Source organism: Paramisgurnus dabryanus, chromosome 11 (genome assembly GCF_030506205.2).
Source record: "Paramisgurnus dabryanus chromosome 11, PD_genome_1.1, whole genome shotgun sequence".
NCBI lineage: Eukaryota > Metazoa > Chordata > Actinopteri > Cypriniformes > Cobitidae > Paramisgurnus > Paramisgurnus dabryanus.
In genome coordinates this window covers 21,703,241-21,722,230 of record NC_133347.1, presented here as the reverse complement: position 1 = coordinate 21,722,230, position 18,990 = coordinate 21,703,241, and the positions used below count along the sequence as shown (strand labels likewise).

The following is an 18,990-nucleotide window of genomic DNA, read 5'->3' as shown; positions in this document are numbered from 1 at the left end:
CTTTTAGCTGTAACGAGCATGTAACGAAGTATTTTTTTAAATCAAGTAGCGCAGTTAGGAATACTGAAATTTACATGAGTTTGTTCCTCGCGTGACTCTATTTTGTAAAAAATTTACACTTGCAGACAAGACATTTCTGATCTAACGTCACAGGACCGTGGTGGGCGGCGCAATGAATCATTAAACTTCATCATGGCTGAAAGTGCATATAGAATGAACATGAATCTAAACGGGACAACATTTGTTTTAAAAATGTGTGCAAGTCATACGTCCATCCGGTCTCATGTTTGAAAATTATCTTTACCAAGCGTTCCCAGTATGACATCAACTTGCATTTGTAGTCCACAAAAGTAATAAATCTGAGAAATGTTTATATGTTCTCAATCCGCGATTGTTGTATCCAGTAAAATATTCACACTGCGCTGTACAACAGTGTTAAAGCGCCATAGTATGTGCAGACCGGGTGTGCCTCAGAAGCCTTGAAAAGTGAAGCCTCTGGCTCTTTGATTGCCCCCTGGTGGCTGGCTGCAGTACAAGTCATAAACCCCGCCCTCTCCATTCAAACGAATGGGACTCTTCTTTAAATAAATTTTTTTTTTACATTTTCAATAAAAGTTTCCCAAAGATGGTTTTGGTCCTTTCAAGTAGTTGTTATCACGCTGATATATGTTCAAGTGTTCATTATTGTGGTAAGTTTAATTTTAGCTTGTAATTTGATGTTATAGAAACGGGGCGTGTCGTTATGTTTGGCGTGGTTGAATTGGTGGAAGTTTGATACCGCGGCTCCGCCTCTGGCTCCATGGACGATTCCTTCTGCGAATGCCTTGGCACCAAACTGACGTTTTTACATAACATGGCGGCGACCGTGGTCGGACATTTTTGACTTCAATTCATTACAATGGAGGAAGGCAACATCGCGGCGTCCATCTTTTTTTACAGTCTATGGTCATGATTCTATTAGAAAAAAGGCTTGTTCGACTTGATGTGGCACCGCAAGAATCGACAGCCGGATGACGTCAAAGTACAGCGAGAGCAATTCGCAAAATCCAGAGATGTATAATAAGAGAGTTACGACACTCACATAGACGTCCGTTGTAAGAATGGAATGCGGAAGTAGCAGCGTGTCATGTAGTGACCCATAGTTCCAAACGCAGCACTGAAGCCCATTCATTTCAATGACACCTGCTGGTAAATCGATTAAATTACGGTTTCTCTTTACATTGTCAATTACCTCAGAATACTTCCAACTGCTGTTCAGACAAGCAACGGCCAGCTGCCTGTAATAAGTTCATCGTTTATATATCAATAAAAACACTCATACTGAACAAGTGAAAGGTATTTAGATTGATTTCAAGTAAAAACTTATTATATTTTTGTCATAGCATAACTAAATAACTTTTATGGGTCACAGACCTAAGTTTTTTTATTGAATTTATCGAAAACTTACCTGAAAACTACAGACTTCGGCAAAGTCAGCTGCATGAATCAGAAGTTCAGAACCGCACATTTTTCCTTGTTCATGGCAAGGCGAGACTGGAGTGGCTTCTAGGGTTAAGGAATATATCGCCATCTGTTGGTTTGGCATGCTCTTGACAGCGCTTCATACCGGGGTTTTGCGTGTTCGAGTTGACGTGAAATTGTTTTTTTTTTACGAAGGAGGGGTCCAACTCTGTTTCTAAAACATCAGTACGTGTGAAATAAGCCAACAATCCCTTATTTTACCTCACTTTCCCGAGTTACTTGGGTATTAACGGGGGCTGGCAACCAGTGTATGTGCACTACTGCCACCTCCTGCTTCGGAATATGGAATAGAGCTTTGCATCCTATTTAGCAGCTGTGTCCTCATTAAAAGCAAAGAAAGCGCTGCTATTTGATCTACTTTTCTATTATGTTAAAACATTTACTTAGCGAATTCCATTTTTCTTATTATCATATTGGGTGAATAATTGGGCACGCACCAAAGAGAAGCGCGGCATCAACCTCCGGTATAGTTGTCCGACCCAAAGCCGACGTAACAGACAAGTTTAATGCGCGGGACATACCGTTGACTGACTGAAGATTTGAGGCTTGTTCGAATTTATGCTGCGCCGCAAGAACCGACAGCCAGATGACGTCAAAGTACCGCGAGAATGATGCAAGAAATCGGCGTTTTAAAGATGATGCGCGTTTGGTAAGTGGCGTCAATTGAACTATTTGGCGTTCCATACGTGTGCTGTCTGTCTGGGTCTTTAATTGTGAAAATTGTGTCAACACATTCCTGAAACGACAAATTTACGTGACACGAGTGATGTTTATTCTGTTATTGAGACATGTGAACTACTTTTTTAGTGTAACAGACATTGTAACACATTTATCTTTATTGTGGATTATAAAAGAGTGTTCATCTTTTCGACATCACGTGGCCCTGCGCATATCAATCAGTGTTTGACGTCAAAGTACCGCGAGATCCATTGAAAATATGAGTCATGATTTTAAATAATGAATTTGACAAGAGAAAAAGGGAACTGTATTTGTATAAAATGTCGTGAATAGTAAATAAAATCTGAAACTAATAATTTCATGCATTTATTTAGCCTATAGGCTACAGTATAGTAGGCCAGTATAGATTAATTCACTAGACATTATTTCTGCTATTTAGAATTAACAGTCACTTTTACTGAATTGTAACAACGATGTCATCCGAGTTCCATGACATTTCTCCATACATCCACTAGGTGACACACTTTTATTACAAAGTTACAGTTGCATGTTATTTCTGTCCATAAGGGTCTCCTGGGAGATACTCAGAGAGTTTCTGAGAGCCTGGCAACAGGTCCTCACAGCCCAATCTTTTACAAACCCCATCTTTTACGAACACACATTGAAAGACCAAATAGGCCTGTTGTCAGACTTATTTTTGTGTGGTTTACACAAATAAGACTTGTATCACACTGCCCTGCAGCTCAATTTGAGTAGCAAAAAGTAATTTTATCTTTTAATTTCATCATGTAATTTTTTATACTTGCTATAATGAAAATAAGATCCTCTTACCTCAAAACTATCCACATTACTGATATTATTTCAATCCAGTTTTTAAGATAAATGGATATATTTTTCTTTATTTGGCTTTCAGGTTTCAACAACTGAAATAAACTTGAATTGTAAGTATAATATTGACTGCCATGCCTATGATATTAATAAAACAGAAACAAAAACAAAACCATATAGCACACATAAATCATAGTGCCTTTGCCAAAGCCAGTTGACCACACATTTCTGAAGAATAATGTTTTTCGTTGTTGATATAAATATACACTTAAAAAAATGGACTTAGTGGGTCTTTGAATTTACACAAAATAAACATGTATGCAACACAAAATATTTATATTCCTTGTGTAAACATCATTTAATCGAGTAGGATTAAAATATTTTGTTTGAATGTTGAATGAACACATTGTCCTCACGTTGATTAAAATTGATTGAATAGGCTTTCTGCCCAGCTGCACTACTTCCTGAACTTCAGCCAGCTCCTTGTTTCCTGTCTTCCATTATTGGACAAACTGATTAATCCAGGTGTGTCTGATTATTGTTGTTGTGACTACTGAGGTCAGGCACACCTGGATTAATCAGTTTGTTTGTGACTACTGAGGTCAGGCACACCTGGATTAATCAGTTTGTTTGTGACTACTGAGGTCAGGCACACCTGGATTAATCAGTTTGTCCAATAATTGCAGACAGGAAACAAGGAGCTGGCTGAGGTTCAGGAAGTAGTGCAGCTGGGCATAAAGCCTATTGAATAATAAAAGCAATAAATAATTGAGTTTGCACACAAAAACGGCCACTCCTGAGCAGAAGGTGGCAGTAAAGCTCAATGAGAAGGACGTCAGTTGCCATAAAAGGAGAATAAATATAATTTGTTTTGGGTGCCAAAAAATTAAGATGCAGCATAGCAGTCAGCCAGAAGAACTTTCTCAGAACTTTCCCACATTATTAAGTAAGTTCAAATATTTATTTATGTTTGCTTGATAGGAGACACATCTTCACTAGATTACTGTTTTTTACAATATGTAGCCATTACAAGGATTTATCGAGTTTTTGTGGTAAAAAATTGTCATACTGGCAACTGGTGGAGTAAGTTAAGGTTACAGTCAGTCAGGCTCATAAAGAAAAACACAGGGTTTATAAAAACGTCACCTGTTGTACGTTATTTCACGTTTGCCAGTTTTATCCGAGTTGAAACTGTTAGCTTTGGGTTAAACGTGGTCATTAATAATGGCACTTTTACTCAGCTGTTCTATTAAGTTACAGTGGAAACGTGTCAGGACAGATAAAACGCTAACCAAAAGTTATTCTGTCCAAGTAACGTTATTTATGTAAGTTAAGTGATTTACCAGATGATATCAATTGAATACATTAATAATGACATTGCGGATTAAACAAACTGTCTGCTTATTCAGATTAACAGACACGCTTTAGTTATTCGTGACTGCGATACCACGAGCAATGTGTGGGTGCATTTAGTTTCAGTTTCGGTTTCACTCGCTCCGTGTCCGACAAAACAATCCACTCGCTCTGTGTCCGTCCAGCAAAACAATCCACATACTCCATTTTCTGATTAAATATCTTCCTTTAATCTTGTTTATCATTGATATCAAACATAAGAAATATACAAACAATATATGAACTTAAAACTGAACTCTTACAGATGCGGTAAAGAAAACTGGGACTCCAATGTATTCTACAGAGCGCACTACCCGCAAGTTTCAGAGTCTCCAAATTCTTAAAGAGACAGCACACAATTTTAACGCATTATATATTTTCAATGTAAACATACAGAATATTTGTCTAAATGGTCTAAATGATATACATAAAGTAAGCTTACATATTAAGATAATTTCTGACAAAAATATTCAATGGCTGAATCTAAAGCAAAATAAGCTCCTACAGTATGTGATTTTTTAGAGTCTTACGTGTAAAATAGCCATCCATATAATAAAATGTACTAAAATAATCCAGTACATAACCAAACTAACAAAAGAGTGATACCCACTGTGGCCCAAAGCCTATCATTTAATCGTTGGTTTACTGTTCAGTACTTTTCATATTTACATTTTAAAAGCAGACATAAAAGTTAAAAGTTACTTTCCCTAGTACTTTCCCTAGCTGTAACGATTAATCGTGCAAATGCACGTTTTCTCAATCAATGAATTTTAATGAAATACGGTGAAATCCCGCCACATCCCAAAGCCAGGGGGCACTCTCGTGCAGGAACTGCCTTTGTGGCACAGAAGAAGTAGGATTACAAACGCTATTCCAGGAAATGTCTGCATGAATATTTTTATCGCCGTTCTTCAGATTGTTTCAGGTATTTTCATGATAATAAAGAATATTTTGAATGATTTTGTTTAACGAGTGTTGCTTTTTTAAATGCACGTTATAAACGACTCCGACTCATAATGATTTTAGATTGATAAGGACTTCCTACTGACCAAATCCGGTAGTACATGCACAAGCTGTGCATGAAACAAATCGAATCGATTTCAGACAGGCATTTTTAATGGGACAAACGATTAATCGTTACAGCCCTATTCCCTTGTAACTAATTACTTTTGAAATACAGTAACTGGTAGAGTAATTCAATAACTTTTAAAAGAAGTAACTAGTAACTGTAACTAATTACTAATTTTCAGTAACTTGACCAACACTGTGGGACACCCTATGGACTCGTAGACTAAGCAAGCATGTGCAATGTAAAGCAACGAGACCGAAAATTCAAAAGCCCTTAACAATAAAGACATTGCAATTTTAAACTACAGTAAATATTGCAATCTCAAAAATAAATAGAGTTTTCTTGGAGTATGTGACCAAAGTGCCTCATGGCTGGAAAACTAAATGTGTTTTTTCGTTTATAAAGACTTGAGGCATATCTACAAACAGGGCAGAGATCAGGGATACGACGCTAATACGACATATTCTGGCATTCACTGCCCCGCCATCAACTACAGTACAGGTATGTGGTTGGTCTGAGCAATCCCTGTTAGTGTAGTGGAGTCAGGTGATTATCATGACATCGTACAAAACCTATTTGTTTTCTTTAGGGAGAGTATAAAGAGAAACTGCTAGAGGGATACAGGTGCATCTGGCCAGTATACTCTGAAGCAGCTGTAGACTATGCATAGGTCTTTAACAGGTTTGAAACCAGTTGACAGTTATGTTTTTATGGCAAATATTTATGGTTGTGTACGTTGCATTGTAATCACTTTGTGTTAAGACAAACAGCTATCCATCAAAATGAAGGCATGGAAAGTTTTATAAACTGTATTAATATTAAATATATTGCTATTGTTTTTTTCAGAATGTCTTTTTTGACTTTGATTTTTTTTTGCTTGCTAGTTGTTTCACCAGTCTTAATGAAAGCTGATCCAGGCATTGCAGTAAGTTTTTTTTAACATCAATAAAAAACACATACTGAAAAACTTCATTTATTTAATCAAAATAAATAAATAAGAAATATACAACACATACATGTATTCAAATGCAAATCTTACATCCCAAAACCACCCATCACCATCAAAAATATGATTATCCACCCATCCTCAGTTTTTAATTTCACCAAATTAAGACTCATGGAAGCTCTAAGGATGATAACATAAAAGGCAGCTGTTTGAAAAATATTGCATGATGAAACACTGGTCTAATCAGTCTTTTTTAGAGATGTCTTCTTTTTGAGCGTTTATGTTAAGAGCAGCCACACTATGTGCCATACTAAATGAATCAGATTTTGTTGGTACAGTGTTGTTGGTAAAGTTAAGCTAGATATAGTCAAGTTTTTACTCATACACAAGGGTCCACGTACAGTGCCCGTGATGCAAATTTCCTCATCAGAATAGTAGGCACGCACTGTACCTGCACTGCTAACCACACATAATTTGTATGTGTAGGTCACACATGCGCATACAGGAAAATGTAGTATGTAGCCGAGAAGATGCATTGCATTGACAGTACACATACGAGTCATATAAACAAGGCTGTGCGTTCGACTGTGCACATATGTTCACGTACAGGTAAAAACAGACTATACTCCCTGCTTAAGTGCTCTAAATGAACTTATCACTGTTTCAACACTAGGATCTGCTTGTTTTGTACTTTATGTGTTTGTACCAAAAGGGCAACCTTCCGATCTCTCCTGATGAAGCCAATAGAGAAGTGATTTAAACTGCAATTCATCGACTGGCCACAAGAGACAGGCTCCAAAAGAGAGTCAGTTCCCATAGACCCCCATGTTAAAATGCCCATCTTTAGAGCAGAAAAAAATATGTTTACAGCCTTGGTCTGTGTAGCTAATTCTGCCCTTCATGACAAATGTGAGGGGCGTGAATATTTTGTAACTCATCCGTTTAAATTATATTAAGCCTGAAAGTTCAGCATAATAAAGGGCGTGGCCACTTGAGTGACGGTTGAACAGCCACTGCTGTTATTAGAGTTGAGCTAGGCGGGCGTGGTTTCAGCAACCTGCCACTTCAGCTTCATCCACGTCCCGCCTCTTTACCCATTTTCGGATATCCATGAGTGATGCGGAATGACTCGCGGCCAAGATGGCGACGGCAGACACCGCCTACTATTGGCTTTAAAAACGATCTTCAGAAACCAATGGGTGACGTCACGGACACTACGTCCATCTTTTTTTTTACAGTCTATGGTTTGTACTCTCTTTGTGTGGGCATTATTGCTGATAAGTAATTTGTAGTTTTAAAGTAATATTTAATTAAAATTCAGAACTACCACTTGTATGGAGTATAAGAGAGTATTACTATTGTCACGCTAAAAGCAAATGTAATATAATGTTATATGCAACTTTTCATCTCTACCATTTTTAAGGGAAAGTAAGGTCCACTTCTGGCTGGGACATGTTTACCGTTAAGACACAATGCAAGTTACGTCAATAATTATGATGCTACAAGTTTGCAAAAATGAAAATGATTTTAAACAACAAAATTGTGTCTGTTCTTCATAGATATGTAGTAAGAAGTCCACTTACTAATGTAACTTGATTTCCTGTTTTTTTTTTTACAATTAATCTAAATTGTTGTTCGTATAGAATTTGTAGATAAGTGATGGCTTTTAATTGTTTTGCATACTAAACTAGCTTCATTCATATTAACTTAATTGGATGTTACCATGAAACTGTAATCCATATAATTCTTCTAACAATGCTTTGACAAAACTATCACAAATGACCGGAGGTCTGTTATTTTACTGTCTTAACCACTTTTAAACTTTAACAGGTTGCTGAAGATAGTTTAGTTGCTTAGATAATGTAGTACGTGGCCAGTTGCATAAACAAAGCCGTAAGGTTAAGACTGCTTTTTAAGAAAGAGTCTGACTTACTGGCAATTAGTAAGGGCTATCTTACTTTTTGGATTTAAATTAGACCAGTCTACCTTTTTAGGTAACAGTTATGATCAGTCTTGAATAAAAAAATACATGACTAAACGTTAAGACCTAGAAGTTTATGCAACCAGCCACTGGTAACTTATTTGCTGAAGTCCTCATTCTTATATAAGGATGTATGAAATTAATATGTATGAATATTTAATGACTAGACTGTGCATAGTGGCGTATGCAGTGTGAATGCATGTGGATTGGTTTGTGAACAGTGCTTTTTCTTTACATCATGAGCTACTGTATATATCCCCCTACACACATTTTGTATAAGCCTGTCTGCCAAGACATTGGTGACAAGCGTTCATATTATAAAAGAGAATGAGTGCAAAAATAGCAATTACAGCATATAAAACATTCACAACTCTTTGTTGCCCTCTATAGTGAGACTGTATAATTGCTTAAGGTTTAGGCAGGAAATGCAAATAGTTTGGATGTGTAAGGGAGGTAAAGCCTTTGGTTGGGTCTGCACAGATTAACAGGAACCTGCTTAGAAGCACACATGAGTAACATCAGATTTTCAATGATGTGAGTTATTAAAGAAGAAAAGGTTTCAGTGGTTTGTACAAGTGATATTTGACTCTTGATGATCCTTCCCTTCTTCCATTTTGTCAAAATCTGCACTCTTGCTTTGAAGATCCAAAGTACATAAATTCTGCTTTGCCATGACCCATTTTGCCATTGTTCTAGTACATTTACGTTTGTTGGACCATAAAGGTGATAAAGGATGCTAAACAATGACCTCATATTGCCGTTGCTACAATCTTCTCAAAGTTCAGGTCAGGGCTGTCCATGTCCATTTCTGTCCTGTTGTCCATTTCAGCCGTCAGCTCCTTCAAGATCTTCTCCAGGTCTTTGTTTTTTCTGTACATCTGCAGATAATTGTACTGCAGCTGCTTTTGGTATCTGATTACTTTATCTTTTTCTTTATTCCATGTTTGTCTCTCCTGCTGGAAGCTATTCATCATCTTATGTTTCTTTTGTTTCTCCTCTTTCAATTCCCCCCTGAGCCGTTCCACCTCCTTTTGTAGAGTATCAATGTCCGATGTGCCACCGTTCTGATTCAGCATTTTACCAGCTCCCGTTCCCTCCTGGGTCCTAATTTTGCCTTGACCAAGGGCAAAGGCCTCCATCCTGGCTTGGCTTAACCTCAGTTGCAGCTGTTGCTCCTCCACTTTGGCTCTCATGGTCATTAGCTGCTGTTGCTCCTCTTTGGCCACGGCAAGGTCCTGCTTCATTCCCTTGATGTCTGTTTCCAGGTTGTTCACCTTTTCACGGAGAAGGTCAGCTTCATTCTTCTTTCTTTGAAACTCGTTTCTGCATACCTTTAAAAAACGAGTTTTATATCAAGATTAATTTTACTGCATAGCATGCTTGGATTTTAATGCTTGGAGGAATAGTTCACCCAAATATAAAATGTACTCATAATTAAGTCACTCTTCAGATATCTGTATGATAAAGTTAAATCTAAATGGATTAAGATCATTTTTGATGGCATACCTCAATCTCAGCACATCGTTGGCGAAGAGCTTCCTCGTGGTCCTTGTTTTTCTGCTCCAGTTCTTCCATTTTGTTTTTGAAGTCCCTGAGAGAAGCTTTAAGGCTGACGATCTCATTCAGTTTGTTGCCGACTTCAGCCTGGGAGTCTCTGAGCTGCTGCTTTAGCAATGAAATCTCACCTGACTTCTGGCACACCTAAAAAATAACATGAAATCACATGTGTTTCTTTAACCATGATCATCCCTTTCATTAATTCTGTTTTTCAACTGTGCATTTTGCCGATGCCGTTCCCCACCAGGGCTATCCATACCCTATGTGGATGCACCAAACTGTCTACATTTTTGTCACCATACCAAATTACAGTCGAAATGACTTACCTCCCACTGTGTCTCTTCTAGCGTGGGTGCTAGATGTTTTTTCTGGGTCTCATATGTACGTAGACGGCTTTCCGCCGTGACTCTGTCATGGTTAAGATGGTCCACCTCTTCCTGTAGACGTTCCTTATCCTGCTGTAGCTGGATCACCTGCAGCTGCAATAACTGCTGGGATTTCAAAGCCCTTTGTGACACCTGCAGGTAACATAAACTAACATTAGGCTCGGCGTAGATACAATTAAGTGTCTCAAAGGTGCAATGTGGGAATTTAGCGGCATTTAGTGGTAAGACTGTGAATATCCAAATTTCGAAACGCATTGAGAAGCTACTGTAGCCACAGGACAAAAATCGTCTGGGACAACGTAGTAACAAAATGCGTTCTATAGAACAGCTACTGTAGACATCGCGAAATGCACAATGAAAATATAGTTATGTATATAAAGTATTGCATTTCTGTCAAGAGATCTTTCTAAAAGTCCCACATTGCACCTTTCAAAGTTGTTTTTTCATCGGTACATGTGTTCCTTTGGAAACTCATGACCTTTTGCATTGCTAACTACCAGTTGAACTACAAGTCCACTATGAGGACTTTATTTACATATTGGCCACATTATACGGTAATCAAATACTTTTACTTTAAATCTGCTTAATCCCGGCCTCATGTCATTCAGAAATACCAGTTCCATCCATTAGGAGTCGATACTAATTTACAAGAAAACATGTCAGACGCACTTAGAGGGTTTTGCATCTGAGCTCATCATATATGTTTCTATTAGTAAATAGTAGCTTACTTGACGGAGCTTCATGGAACAGCGTTGCTTCAGCCCCTCCATCTCCTCGGCGCAGTAGCGTTGCTTCTCCTCAAACAGCTGACATGTGTCTGACTCTTTCTCTTCTAGGCTTGTCTGTAAGTCCGCCAGCTCGCTTTCACGATCCAGAAGTTTCCGCTCCAGCTGCTGTATCAGTGATTCATCCGTGGAAATTGGTGATCGGATGCATCCGCCCGAAGATGTCGGTTCCGGGACCGTAAATCTGTGTTCCATAAGCCCCTCTTGGCTTCCAGAGAAATTGAGCCTTGGTTCGATGGATGAGAGTGTCAACCCCGCAGCAGTTATTTCCCTGTTCAGACCCATTCCAGCCACAGCGTTTTCACTTAGGACTCCAATGGATCTCGTATTAGCCCTATTGGATTCAGTACTTTTGTTTGTGTCACTGTTCCCATTGAGCCAACAGTTTCCACTGATCATATTAGTCCCACTACACATCCAACTGGAGTTTCCATTTACACCTGCTACACAACTCTGTGAGTTCTGAACAGTATCCACCTCATTGACCGGGCCTCCATGGCGCACCGTGTGGCCCGTTGAAGTGCTTAGGTTGTCCATCTGACTGCTGCCACTGGTGCTGTGGGTGGGAAGACTCGACATCGAGTTCCTTCCAGAGTCCGAGTAAGTTCCAAAATTTGTCTCCTGCTTTGGGTCTTGAAGATCTTTGAGTCTGTCTGTGGGACTAATTCTCCTGCCCAGGATAGTACTTAGGCTGTTATGGGTCTCCACAGAGGAACTGCTGTTGCGAGGAAGGACCGGTATGAAGGCAGTGGGACGGATCAAATCCTTCTCGATGCTCTATATGAGATGAGATAAAGAAAGAAAGAAAGAAGAATGTTTTTGTGATTTGAGGCTCAAGCTTATGTTTATGACATAACATTGTCCATCTTAAAATCTATTGATCAAAGCTTTCAAAGTAAATGCATGCTTTTGTGAATGATCGCTCCACGTACAAACTTCTATACGAAGTCTTACTTTCTCATTCCTGTCCTATTTTTCCCAATCATTTCAGCCGACATGTACCAGCACTTTTATACCCTGTTGGTTTAGCATTTAGTATCTGGGTCTCCTTTTCTATAAGGATCCTTCTCAAATGAGGCTGTTGAGGGGGGAGTGGCTTGTATGCAAGTGCCACGCTGCCACTGGACCGATTCTCTAGAGAGATTAAAGCATTCTTACCTCGCCAATCTGGAGGTATAATTAAATGGAGCAGACACTGCTAAGCTCTTAGTGAAAGTGTCAAGGGCTGCCGGGGATTACTTTAAAATCTACTATACTTGACTGCTGTCTGAATTTCGGTGATAATGGTGCATTTTTTTGTGTTTAATCTGAAAAATGTTTTGTGTTTAATGATTTATTGCTTTATAGGGTGTATACCACAGCCACTAATATGCAGGGCTACCGTAGATGCTGAAAAGATCTTTAAGGCGTAGTTCACACAAATATGAAAAATCCCAAATTTTCACACAAATATGAAAAACCCAAATATGAAAATTTCTCATAATTTACTCACACGCCACTCCAGATATATATGACTTTTTTTCTTCAGTTGAACACAAACAAAATTTTTTTTATTTAAAAAATGTCATATTATCTTTATAAGGAGCCAACATGGTGCTTCTAAGATATGGTGCCACACTGATTAATTTGAAGCTCATTGGTTCTTTGATGTGTAGAGATGAAACACACCCTCTGAAACACACCTAGACAACTAGTCACAACACATGCTAGAACCAATGAGATTTAAAATTATCAACATGCCATACTTGAATTTACTGTGTTGATCTGTATGTTTCCATTGAAATGTTAAGTATTGTTTGCAAAATTATCTTAAAATATTGTTTTCTCTCACAATTTTTTTCACTTCATAAGACATCCATCCATCATTAAATTAAACAAAATGACTCCAGTGGGTTAATACACCGATCAGCCATAACATTATGACCACCTGCTTAATATTGTGTAGGTCCCACTTTTGCCACCAAATCAGCCCTGACCCATCGAGGCATGACTCAACTAGACCTGTCTATCAGAACCAGCATTCACTTTTTTAGAAAATTTCAGCTGCAGTAGCTCGTATGTAAGGCCAGCCTAGGACCACTTTCGATAGGTACTGACCAGACTTGGAACACCCCACAAGAACTGCAGTTTTGGAACCATCACAATTTGGCCTTTGTCAAAGTCACTCAGATCCTTATGCTTGCTCATGGGCGGCCAAGGCACATTGATGCACGATGGTCTGATTAAAAAAGACGAGCTACTGTAGCTGAAATTGCTGAAAAAGCTGAAAAATGTTGGTTCTGAGAAATGTCTAGTGGAGTCCATGCCTCAACGGGTTTGGGCTGTTTTGGTGGCAAGAGGGGGATCAACACAATATTAGGCAGGTGGTCATAATGTTATGGCTGATCGGTTTCTATGTATGTCATATATAAAGCTCTTCCATGTTGAGCCTCATATAAGAAAAGAACACAAGGCATTTTAATATAAAGTTATTTGTTTTCAAATGAATAAAGGAAGTCATGCACCTCTGGGAAGGCATCAGGCTGAACCAGTTATGAGAGAATTTGTCATATTTGGGTGAACTAATCCTTTAATCTTGAACTTTATTTTACTTTTTGTATACACTCTCAGAAAAAAGGTACAAGAAGGTACAAAAGTTTTCACTGGGGCGGTACCTCTTCATAAACTACACTTTTGTACCCAAGAGCTGCACATTGGTACTTCAAAGGTTACATTGGTACCTCAAAGTTACATGTCACCACCAAAATTGTAAATATTAGTACCTTTTCAATAGGTTCTTATTAAGGTACGTTTTTCCGAAAGTGTAGGAAAAAAAATAATTCTTTAAATGTTCTGCCTGTCTCTGATACCATTACCTTTTCTAGTTTCCCAGACACTGGCACTAATTCTGGTGGCCCTCTGTTCCTGTCCACCTCAGCTGATGTTTCTTGACTCTCCTCAGCTGGGTTTATGTTACGGACACCAGCTCGGGGTTTGTTGCTGACCTTGATGTAAAAGAAGTCGTCGTTTTTGCCTGAATGATAGTTGGCTTTTGAGTTGTTGTTGGTGCTGCAATGGTCCTGAGAGAAGCCATACTTCAGAATGCCATCTAAGCTACGGCCCGCTTTCTTAGAATGAAGCCCTTTTCTGAGTTTGTGTTCAGAGGCTTTGCAGTGTTTGCTGTGAAGGCTATGGCCTGATATCAGACTGCTGACACTACCCATCTTGGGACATCTGGAGAAAGCAGGTGGCGGTCGTGGTGGCGGCAGGTGTCTTATTACAGATTTTTAATGATGGAGGAAGCTCTGATGGACTCATAGCCTTGTGTGGAGGTCCCTCCTATTCCCATTGGGGAAACCTGGTGAAACATGGATTTTAAAGAATGGAGTGAGAGGTGTCCTATTGGCATTAGAAGAATAGTGAACTGACAAGGTCTGTGTGGAATTTGGCTTGATGTTTACTTTACCTAACGTTCAGGAGGTTAGCAAACATTACTACAAAAAATAGGAACTTGATAACTGTCTTGTTGGCTCTTGGCCCAGGTGGGAGATGCAAGGTGAAGACTCTATTGAGCGCCGGCTTTACACATGTACCAAGAACGCCCTCCTCTTTGTCAAACAATGAAAATTCATTTGCAAACGTTAATGAAATGTGGCTAGGTCAAATGTCTATTCATAGTACTGGGTCAGTAGGTCACCTACCAGTTTGCAAAACCTGCAAATTGCTTTTTTCTCACCAGGATTTCTTAATAATAGCTTTATTTCTAAAAATAAACCCCCACTAAATAAGATCGCTCATGGTGTTTATGATTCCCTACACTGAACAAAATATTTTACGGAGAGGAAAGCTGTCAGTCAACGGAATGGCAGTTCAAAAGAGCCAAAGGTCTTTTATGATTCATATGTGCCTTAAGCATATACACATCCATAATCAACACATCATGCCTTCCATCTGTCTGTTTGAACAGATAAAGCAGATAGCAAAGGGTCTTGCGAACAAAAGACCTGCCGTGATGGTCACACGTGGCTTTGTGCAACTGGCCTAATTATAATGGGTTATTATAAAGGCTTATTAACTAGAAAGAACATGGCAAATATACCAGCTGTTTAATTATTAATATCACATAATCAACTCATAAAAAGTAATATTTAATAAAACATTACTAACCTCTGGGTGTTTAAATATGAACTAATTTCATGCAACTCTTTGTACCCATGCAACTCTTGGCAGTAGGATGATTTTCCAAAATTGTTGATGTTTTATTCTGCATACTTAAATATTCTGCACTACTATTTATCCAAACACATTATCAGAAAACCCAATGGCTATAGTAGACAGTCCTGTGGCAATCCCATCCAATGAAAAGCCAGTCTTTGTTTAACTGAGGCACTCATATTTTCTCATCAAGGCGTGCCAACCAATGATGTAATGCTTACACATTTTTTAGGCTTTAAATGAATGTCTGCGCTTGCCATTATAATAAATGTGCATGTTCTGTCACGCGTAATATACGCAGCTAAAAATTCAATGAAGCGCGATTTAACAAAACTCCCATTAATCATTAGAACACAGAGGGTGTATTTGACTTGCCTTTGCACTTTTCATTATTCATGCTGAACGATATGCAATGTATGCATTTCATATTATTGTGCATTGGTTATTCATACACTTTTCAATTGCACTGAGCTTTTGACACATGCACAGACATCACTTCCAACCATGTGCAGCAGGTAAACAATCCCACTTCTTGGACACCACGTATGGCTGCAAAAACCCCAAATCACTTCTTTTCACTCAAGATTTTCTTACAAAAATATATAAAAGAGGATCGAATGAGACTTACGCTCTAAGCAAATAAATCCACCGACACAGTGTCCTGAATGAAATCCCTTTCGCATGCTCTCCACAGCGATGCACGTGCGAGTCAGTATGTGCTTGTCCTTGAGTAACCCAAGCATTGAATACTACAGACTGCTGTTAGACAGAGACTACCATGCAAAGGGGGCGGGTCTTATTGCCATTCAGCTCCCCAGAGTTTTTCTCCATGTCTTTTTTTTGAATAACTGACATGTAAATGTTGCTTGGAGACGGGACCCCACGGTCCCATGGGACAAGGAGGGGGCAGAGACCATTACACCTCTTTACATAAGACGTGTGCCACTAAAGAGATTAACTCGCTTCTGTTCACAATGGGCTGCGTAGACCCCTCCATTACACACACACTTTCTCTTCCCCCTCTCTCTTATACACCCACACACACATAATATATATAATTCTAATGCAATACACAGATCACATAAACAAAAGTTCAAATTCTCATATTTCTGTTCAATCTTACACTTGCAAATACACATTTATATTTTTATATGTTTTAGTAGGGACATGCCATTCACATCTGTTGTTTTTATACTGAGCTCATTATATCTCCAATCCCCTAACTCTGACTCTCACTTTTAGTGCATTTAATAAACCCTTCTTTTTATAGGGGCCATTAGCTCGTCCCCAAAATGTGATTTCGGGTTTTACTATCACTTTGGGGACGTTTGATGCCCAAATCTTACACACACAAATACACACTCCTATAGCTGACTCTGCCGTCCCCAATCCAAATTGCCCTGCACCCACTCTGAACAAACACCCCTACAGGAGAAGACAGAAGAGCTTGACACGCTCGCTCCGCCCGTGTCTTTGTCCACTGAAGTGTGCCTGCTTTGTGCGAGGTTCACTGAGCTCCGGCCTTTATTTAAGCTGAGTGCTGCATTTACACCATAAAATAAATGACTTGCTAACAACCTCTCAAAAGAAAGCACGTTAACATAATGTGCAGAAAGTTTCTTTTTGTTTTACAGCTGTTTTACGTACGTTCACAAAATCAATATTAAAATGACAAGGCAATTCAATATTCGCCTCCTAAATAGCAGTTATATACATGGCTTATATGGCTTTTCTAATATTTTAATTTAGGTCTAGAGAAACACAAGTACCACTTCAGCTTGAGCTGAGGATTACTTTAAGAACACTTAAATACTTTTAATATAGATTTAAGTATACATTTTGTTTTCAATGTTTTTATATAACATTAATATTATTTTTGTAACTTTAAAAAAATAAAACAGAAATGAATGTTTTTTTTAATTCTCAACTACTGTCTGCATTTTTGTAAAAAATTTAATTTGTCAATCATTTTTACATAATAACTTTTTTTTGTCTATTTTTTAGCTAATTTTAAGCAGAAATTGGCATACGGCAAGCATTGACCCCATTGAAATTTCAATTTTTACACTTTTAAGCACATTTTTTTAAAGGGTAGTTTACCACCTCTGTATAAAATCTACATGTTGGAGTAAACTCAAAATGTCATAAAAACCATTACGCAGCTACTGCTTTTTATCCAGCTTACTGCATCTGTGTTCCGCACGATCAACCAAAGCGCAAATTCAGCACCATCGGGACCCGAACAAAGAGAGTAGACTTTCAAATAATCAATCTGGCTGTGAAACCCTATCCCAGCCCTTAGGATGCACCCTTTGTCCAAAATACCAAGGTTGAAGTTGCTGTGATTTTCTAGTAAATGAGATTTGAACATCCTGATGGGTTATATTTATAACCCATAGCTTAGTTCATGATGTCATATCTCCTCCAAGTATTAATTTCATCGCATCCCAAAAAAAGTATTGTTTTGGGGGTGAACTTTGATTTAGCAGGACGACAGCAGGCGGCACGGTATTGATTCTTTATATTCTCATTGTAAGTGCTTAGTGGATGGATCAATGTAATCAATATGCAAAAACAAGCAGTGGCCCGGCACAATGGAGTGGGACATTTGCAAGTGTGCGAGGAATCAAAGGTCGCCCAGTCTACGGCTGTGTCCCCATGGGACAGAGGACATAGACAGCATTGAATATCTGTCCTTAAATTATATATGTGGATTTAAGTGGTGTAGGAGTTCCCAGAGGAGATCCTGTTTAATATTGTTCCTTGCCATGAAACTGATGGGACGTCAGTTTAATAATGAGATATGCTTGTGTGCATAAAATCAGGCAGTTTTGCGCAGGACACTTTTTTGATTTATGTCAACTTTAGCTGGATAGAGATCAGAGTTGAGATCAGACAAAGCTGATGCCATGTGGCAGTCGACTGTTTTGCACTATTAGGAAAGTTCTTGAGCGATAGGGTAATATGAGATCTGTTTCAAAACTGTAAGCTGTGTACTTTTAACAAAGGAAGCATTCTAGCAGTCATTATACCTCATAAATGACAACCCAGTCTCACCCCATGGCGTCAATATTTGACGCCACTTGACCATGCGTCAACAGTTGACGCGGAGGGTATACCTTTCGCGTCATTTTTTGACGAACTGGGGACTTCAATACTATTAAGTCCGTTGCATTCTCTTTCCTATTTTCTTACCATTTTCGCGTCGGTTTAGGGTTAGATTTACATAACGACATCCCTACCCAAATCTAACCCTAACCCCAACGCCAGGTGACAACTGTTTAATTTCGCGTACCTAATAGTATTGAAGTCCCCAGTTCGTCAAAAAATGACGCGAAAGGTATACCCTCCGCGTCAACTGTTGACGCATGGTCAAGTGGCGTCAAATATTGACGCCATGGGATGAGGATGTGTTGTAAATGACAGACTTGGAACGCTCTACATAGTCTGGTTTTATTCTCACAGAATGTTCTTTAAATATGAAAAAAGGACGTATTTATGAAGAATAGGTTTCTTTTAATTTGTTTATTTGTATTTTTTGGTCATTGGACAATGTGGCAGTGCATTCTGGGATTGCATCATCTATGAACGATATACACAATACTACCTCATCTTGGCAAAATCTTCAAGAAAAGCAGGAATTAAAATGATTA

General features: G+C 38.7%; 1 protein-coding gene across 2 annotated transcripts in view; it reads right to left on the bottom strand.

Annotated features, from left to right (window-relative positions):
• Window positions 1-6,445: 6,445 nt before the first annotated feature.
• lzts1 (leucine zipper, putative tumor suppressor 1) overlaps window positions 6,446-18,990 on the bottom strand; it is a 30,708-nt gene continuing 18,163 nt past the window's right edge. Inside the window, exons 1-6 of one of the 2 annotated variants that reach the window (XM_065247395.1) lie at window positions 15,966-16,068; window positions 13,999-14,480; window positions 11,087-11,920; window positions 10,299-10,490; window positions 9,922-10,116; window positions 6,446-9,746 (exon numbers count right to left, since the gene is read on the bottom strand). In XM_065247395.1, the coding sequence (XP_065103467.1) occupies window positions 9,165-9,746; window positions 9,922-10,116; window positions 10,299-10,490; window positions 11,087-11,920; window positions 13,999-14,346 (2,151 nt within the window). In that variant the 5' untranslated portion in view covers window positions 14,347-14,480; window positions 15,966-16,068 and the 3' untranslated portion in view covers window positions 6,446-9,164. Of the gene's footprint in view, window positions 9,747-9,921; window positions 10,117-10,298; window positions 10,491-11,086; window positions 11,921-13,998; window positions 14,481-15,965; window positions 16,069-18,990 lie in introns of those variants that run through there. The other variant, XM_065247394.2, reaches the window with a different exon arrangement.